We start from the raw sequence: 7,579 nt of genomic DNA on the forward strand, positions 1-7,579 counted from the left end.
GTGTAAATGCAATGATTACGGCAAGTGTGTTTCAGGAACCATGCACAGGAAAAGGTTGATCAAGAACGCACGTCTGTTGTGTTCCGTCATCGTTTTAACTGGTAGCATCATAGCAACGTTTACATTTCATCTCAGTACACTCATTGCGTTATCTAGATTAAACAGATCAAGCTATAGTAGCTTCAAAACATTGTGACATTCATTTATTTTCTGAAGATTTTCCCTTTTTTTTTTGCATCTGGTTTGACAATCTTATTTTGAGGACTAATTGAGAACCGTTTCGTATGATCGCGTTTATGAAATGTCAATATTAGACACGTTAGCATAACAAGACAAGGGACTCACCGTGACAGTGTCCGTCATGTCCAAGTCAGTGAAGGAGCGGATGACTCTCAGTGGTGGATACTCCATCCTGAGGAGATCCAAATCGTGAATCAGCTCCTCGTACCTTTGACGATCGGTTCCTCTGGGCAGAGTGAAGTTAACGTTATGTAGCCATGGATCAGCTGTGGGTCTGTGGCAGGTGTGGTAGGACAATTCCCAGAATGAGCACACGTTCGTGGAGCTCCAGTGGTTGTGGAAATGTCCGGGGTTCCACAGACCTTCTGTTTCTCTTATGTCCCTCTCATTTCCTGGCTCAGACTGCTGGTTAGACTGTTCCACCTGCTTCTTCTCAGGCTTTTTTGAGAGTCCTATGCAGGTTATGACTGTCACAACCCCATGGCCAGATGGAAGCGTTTGTTATTTTTTGTTAAAGATTTCATGGCATACATAGTATATGTTTTAACACTTGATTTATAAGCAGGCCTTACCACTGATGTCTGGAGGATGTCTGCTCTCCTCGATACCGCCCTTCGATGGCTTCTGGATCTTCTGGAGACGTGACTTGTCCTCAACAACCTGCAGGATAAATCGACAAATGGAAGGTCAGTACTTGAGTTCCTTCAGCCTAATTTTAATTAGTTTCGGTGGACATGTGTCTCTCCGTGTTCGAGTCTTTGATGACTAATAAATGCGGTTGTTCTTAACAAACAATCACTGACCAGCATTGAATTTGAATCAGATCTTGTTTCTTTGTGACACAGACCAACATGTTTCATATTAACATTAAACTTGAATATGAAAGTCCCTAAATACTGATTAGCATCTGAACACGAACCGACAGGATATTATGCTGTTATATTGGCCATGAGTTTATAGCTACTGGTTTAATCGTTGTAGACATGAAAATAGATGATTGTATTTGTTACTGATTTTTTTTTCTGCATTTTTCAGAATCAGTCAAATATCTTGGCACCCAAATCTCAGTTGAGAGGCTTGAATTATCCCTTGCACATTTGTGGTAATCTGCAAATGCAAATTCAGACTGATTGGCCCCTTGTGCCACATTAAAACCTATTTGTAATAGACATCAGTGGGAACGATAGAGTGGGCTGTGGGCTGCCCTCCAGATCTTGGCTTCATGACCATGCCTGGCACGTGTTGGAGAGATTAAACAGGCCGTTCGCTACAATCTGTTCTGCATTACTAATAATAATCAGTTGTGCTAAGTAATTGTACTGCATCAGAGCACAACCCGAGGCCTAGTTAGGCGGGCAGTAAGTCCAAATGATTTTTTCATGGATAGTTATTATAGTCCACTCACAACTGCAGCTAAATATACAAGCTGGATAACGTTTTTTTTTTTATCATTAATTGTGCTGAAGTAACGTTCGTAAAAGGTAAATGTAAAGTTGACACATTAATAAGAGTCTATTGGCTACCACATGCGATGGTGTGTAACAGGTTTAACCAATCAAACGAATGCATTTTCCTTTTGCTTTCGTAGTTGAAAGCTACTAGCCAGCTAGTGACATTACACTAGAGACTACTAGCCAGTTAGCAACAGTAGATATTACTGTGTAATACAATGCTCATTATCTTCTATTACTAACATGTCAGCAGATTTGTCACTGGCAGGGTCATTCATTTGAAAGTTTGTCGGTAGAATGTGGCATAAAATTATAAATAAATATGTGCCAGAACCTCATGTCTGAGTTTCACAAATACAACTCTCTTTACCAGGGATCACAGCCGTGGTTCCCGTCCTTAAAATTCACACCGTGGAAGATTACAAAAACATTTGTTTATTTGTAAGAGTGTAATTACTACATTTTTTATAATTTGAAGTCAACGTGAATTTAGATAAGATGCAAATGGTTGGGTTTGTGGGATCAGTTTGTTTTATGGCTCTTCAAAATTGAAGTGACTTGTATGACACTGAAGGATCACAATCAGACGCTTCAAGCACATGGAGATTTAAATCGCCGCTCAGAGAAACATATTCGCTAATCGACCTTCTCCTTTGTCTAACGTTTGACAGAGTGCTACTGTTAACATGACAGATAACGAGTCCAAAATTTGTACGATGTTTAAATGGGCTAGAAAAAAGAGAGCTGGTCTGGTCAGATTGAGTGTGAGAATGGGTGGGCTTCTAACTTTTCTCTTGAATGTGACAAACAATATTTCTAAATATGTCAGTCATACAGATGCAGGTTAGCTGACATACCTGAACATCATAATCCTTGCCATTTCTTTCAATTCTTTCTTCTTGAGGAAAAGAGTTCATCATGTAGGGATCTTCATTCGTATCTGCTCAGAACGCAAAGATCGTAAATAAGTGCAAACGTTGCAACGTGGTTTTATAATTGCAAGAATTTTGCCAAGTGATAACAAGTCGGCTCATGGTTCCTTAAAGAACCTGGCAGCCATTTTGTAATCTTTCACCCAAGCAGCCTGGGCATTAGCGTCATCATTTTTGCATTGTCACGATGACGCACTAACTGGTCTATTGACACGTCACTTACCTTCAGCTGTATGGTGAACTAGATCATCTCTCTTCCCAGTGCATGGACAGTAGACCTTACTGGATGGTGTTTTGTCTGTAAGTAAGAACAGATACCAAAATAGTCATTATGTTAGTGAAACACATAATGTGTGAAATAAATCAACCGAGGCAGCCAAGTGGGGTACACGAGGCACAGCCATTTGAGCCGTTTGGGAGCGTGGACTTAATTTGGAAAGCCAAAATTAGAGTGATAAAGTACCGCTGGATCAGTGGGAAATTCATGTAACTAATGTCAAAGTTTCAGTGAGTGCACTTTAAACTTTTAATTAAAAATAGCAGAGTGCAGTGTGATTAAAAGGCAGATCTGACGTACCACCGATGCACGTTAGCTCCGATGTGCGAGATCTGTCACACGAAACACAAAAGACGTGTTAGAGACAATAAAAAATCCGTCCTTAATTCTTACTCGAATTAACAAAGAGCACAAGAAAGTTAATTATATTATCATTACAAGCAGTGATTCCTGTCAATCAAGTGGAATAGAACTGAGAGGTACAAAACTGCTTCAGCAGAAAAGCATTCATCTTATTGTTATAAGATCGTTCAAGAGGCATCTTTGAGCTCATGCGCTTGGATGAGGGTGGATATGTAACGTGTCCCCAGTTAATAGCTGTCACATAGGAAAGAGCTAGCCAGTGGGTGGAGCTTAGCAATGAAATAATTGTGAGAAAACAGGGTTAAAATGTTTTTTAATCTACAGACAAAATCATTTATTTTATTACCAAAATGGGTGGAACTGAGCAGGTGGAAATTAGTGAATTCTGTGTGCTGTGCTGAAAAGTGTTATGAATTACATTTATTTCTAAATAGATATCCATCAATTAATTTAGCTTAGCGCTCATATTTCCTAAGCAAGCAAATGTTGTTTTTTTTTGTTTTTTTTTCCCCACACAGAGCATCATATTTCCCAAAACGTTTTTTTTTTATTGTATATGTGTTCCGATACATGATATTTGACATCATATAGAAATGCAAACTAGTTAACAGGAGCTCTAATCAAAGGCTTTTCGAGGAACATTAGATCAGAAGGGTTCTGTACGATCAGGAAATTCTACGAATTGCACCAAGCCGTACGTAATTCATGCACACATCCTGAGTCATATGTGGAATACGTGGAGCTCATGAGCTCATGATTAAATGTGTGTTGTAATGCAGAGAGTGTGTGAGAGATAGAGAGAGAGCGAGAGAGAGAGAGAGAGAGAGAGAGAGAGAGAGACCTACTGTGTTGAAGGCTGTTTGTGCTGCAATACTAAGGGAGAAATATCTCCAGATTATCACTACACTTCTGTCTACATCTCAGTCTACTTTGACCCTGTTTTGATCTCAGCCCTTAATACAGGATTTCATCTCATTCACAAAATGATAAGAGAGATGATAAAAGAGTTTTGGGGTTTTTATCCTGGAATATATCCTTTATGTATCCTGTAATTCTTTGATCTTAAATATTAAATACATTAGGTCACGATCCTAACACACACACACACACACACACACACACACAAAATGGTATTTTTGTGCTATATTTGTAGCTTGTTTTAGAGCAAAAACAAATAAAGATACGATCACTTACTTTCTCTTTGCTTTCTTCAAATCCGTCTTACGTCGGATGGAAGGAGTCTGAAGAAGATCCTGGAGGATAGGGAACAATAAATCATGACTTATTTCATGCATTTTTTTTTAGTAAGCATTTTAATGTCGACAAAATTCATTCTGTACTAAAAAGCAGGTTTTAAAACCTGTCATTAATCCAGAAGAAAATTTTTAGGTCATATAAAAAATATTCAATTGGTATAATATTGGGTAAAATATTCAGGACAGACTCTGACCTAGTTCCGTTATACATTTTATTAAAAAAAAAAATCACTAAAACAGCTAAGGTGATACACCGAGCGAATTAATCAAGGGTTTGGTCATTTTCCTGATGAATGTGTAACAGATTAATGATGCATTGTCCAGATGGTGGACACTTATTCTGATTAATGTCCTCTCTCCAAAAACAAGGAGCACTCGAACGTGACTCAGTCATGCACGAAACGATCCTCAGGAATGCACGTGTGGACGGAAATGATTAATCTGTCGTGTGAGGGTTTAATAAAGAAGAGCCCACCGGACCGACGCAGGGCTCCGACTCGCCCCACACGGGGCTCCATGGCGTTGGACCTGGGTTCGGCTGCGGAGCCTCATACAGGCTGTCTGTAGATCCCTCCTATAAACAAACAAACAAATAAATAAAGCGAAAGATTATTAATCTTCCAGACATCAGAGAGAAAGAATTACTTAGAATTAGACGACATTTTTTAATTTTCTTTAAGTATTTCAGTATTTAACTGTTACAGAGTGTTTATAGATTTTATAGATTTGCTGCAATTAGGACATTGTTAAGGTTTTAGTCAGAAGTAACGTCCAGGATTAATGCAATACAGCATCATACTTGGCATTGTGCAAACTGCCTGAATGTCTAAAGTCATTGTTTAAAGCACTTAAAATAACAAAGAGTCACTTTCACTTTCCTTGAGCCTTTTTTTCTGAGTAGTTTTGGTAGAAAACCACACTGTCAGAAACTCATCACATCAGCAGTTCTGCTTAAGAGACCGATTTAGGCCTGAAGTTTACATGATGCTAAACTGCTAAACTTTATGCACCACATCAAGCAAACAGTGGCTACAATTTTGGCCCAGGGGTCGATGTTCTTTGACCCTGAGACTAACACGACTCTTAGCTTCATCAAAGTGAAAGACAGAGCATGCAGATGGACTGACGTTGCAGTGAAGCTCAAGGAGCGGAGCTTGATTAACACCTTGTAATCCAGCTCTGTCATCTGTAATTTCTCAGGCACCGCTTACTGCACCATGTCTCTCATATTTGAGCTTTTCACACCTCTGTGCGAATTCTTTCACACCTCTGCAGGTGAGAAAGGCTCTTGCACACATGATCAAACTTTGCAGTGCCACTAAAAAAAAAAAATAGACCTCAGGTAACCTGTCCACCATGTGGAGACATTTGACCCTCAAGAACCGACCCAAACTAAAGAGATCATATCCAGATCAAAGTACAACCTCCTGATCTATAAAAAGAGCTATATAACTGAGTGTCTTACCAGACTGAAGCAGAAAAGGTTCATGTTGAAGCGGCTTGTGTCTTCCTTTCTTCCTCGCAGGAGAGAACAGACGCGTTGGAGCACACACACAGGCTCTCGGAGCGAGGTTGTCCGGCGTTCTGCGGCTTAACAGGAAGCTGCAAATCCCTTCCATAATCCAATAGACGAGGTATCAACCTTTTTTGCTGAGGGGAGAATGATTCACCATGATGGCATCCTCCTCTTGTGCAGTTATTTATAATATTCTTGATGAGGGACTCACATGGCTTCACATTGGTGCTTTTAACTAGTGGCACAGACTCAATTATTTATACTTTGCCGTCTACTCATTTAATACAAAATCACAGATTACAAAATCCTTTGAAATGAAATACTTTGTTGAATCTCTGGACTGGACAAAAATGAGCTTTAGTTACTAACTATATACCTACAAGATGATCATCTAGGTAGGTGTGTCTCATTACCAAACCCTTAGACTGTTGTACCTGAGATGCTCACATCAGCACCACACACTCTTCTGTATCAGTGTACAGCATCAGTGCTTTCTTCTCATTCATAGAGAAGTGTATAGGAGGCCAATACTTTGTAGTGATTAAACCTCCACCTACAGATGACCCTCAGTTGTAGGTTCACGTCTTTAACCAGCAGCTCAGCGTACGTCGACTCCAGCTGTGATCTTGACGCTGAGCCTTCAGGCCTCTTGGAATATTTCCGATGACTTCAGCATAACATGACGTTCGACTCTGCACCGTTCTTACTTTAATCTGTTTAGTATTCTATCTTTTTCTCTCTGTCCCTCTATCTCTCTCTTTCCCTCTCAAGGAAATCCTAATTCCCTCCTCTGAGGTACAGCGAACGCTAAAGCCGTTCGCTCAGCTCGGATTAGAGCTCAGGCTAAAAAAAGACTTTTTCAAAAGAGATTTATTTATTTATTTATTTATTTATTTTACAGAATCTGTATGAATAGTGAATCAGTGACCCTTTGATAGGTCAGAAGGTGTTGACAGGAGCTCTGACAGGACTTCAGGATGTGCTCTAAAGCATCTTAACCCACTTTTAAGTGCTAATTCAGATGAGAGAAATAAGATGGAAATAACAAGCTCTATATTTACTGCTCTGTATTGTTCCTGTTTGAATTGCTGTGTTCAGTCTATGAGACTCTTTAGACAAAGTGTCTGGCTTTAGATGAGAAATAAGAACAGCTGTGCTTTTATGTGGCATTTTCATGCTCTCTGTATGGATTTGTATGGTTTCGGCTTCGGCAAGGTTTCAGCCTCGTCCTGTGGTTTCTGTCAATCACAGAGAGAATAAACAACAGCTAGCAATAGTGCTGATGGATGATGAACATAATCTCTATATTTTTCTCGGCCTGTGTCTCTGTACCTCTCTCTTTCTGTGTCTCTCAGGATTGAGTTTGATTTGGATAATAATATCGTTAGTGTACGCCTGTGGCAGTACATGCAAATCCACAGAGAGAGAGAAAGAGAGAGAGAAAGAGAGGGGGGGAGAGGGGGGGGGGAGGGGGGAGAGAGGGGAGAGAGAGACGGGGGGGAGAGGGGGGAGAGAGAGACAGAGAGGGGGGAGAGAGAGGTGGG

General features: G+C 40.1%; 1 protein-coding gene across 1 annotated transcript; it reads right to left on the bottom strand.

Annotated features, from left to right (window-relative positions):
* Nucleotides 1-294: 294 nt before the first annotated feature.
* LOC132863668 (uncharacterized) lies at nt 295-6,158 on the bottom strand. Its single transcript, XM_060896612.1, has 8 exons — nt 5,985-6,158; nt 4,995-5,093; nt 4,458-4,516; nt 3,201-3,232; nt 2,847-2,921; nt 2,549-2,631; nt 813-900; nt 295-707 (listed from the first exon to the last, which is right to left on the bottom strand). Exons 1-8 carry the CDS (start codon nt 6,006-6,008, stop codon nt 295-297), a joined length of 873 nt encoding a protein of 290 aa, XP_060752595.1. The 5' UTR covers nt 6,009-6,158.
* Between the last annotated feature and the right edge of the window lie 1,421 nt (nt 6,159-7,579).

Source organism: Tachysurus vachellii, chromosome 20 (genome assembly GCF_030014155.1).
Source record: "Tachysurus vachellii isolate PV-2020 chromosome 20, HZAU_Pvac_v1, whole genome shotgun sequence".
Lineage (NCBI taxonomy): Eukaryota > Metazoa > Chordata > Actinopteri > Siluriformes > Bagridae > Tachysurus > Tachysurus vachellii.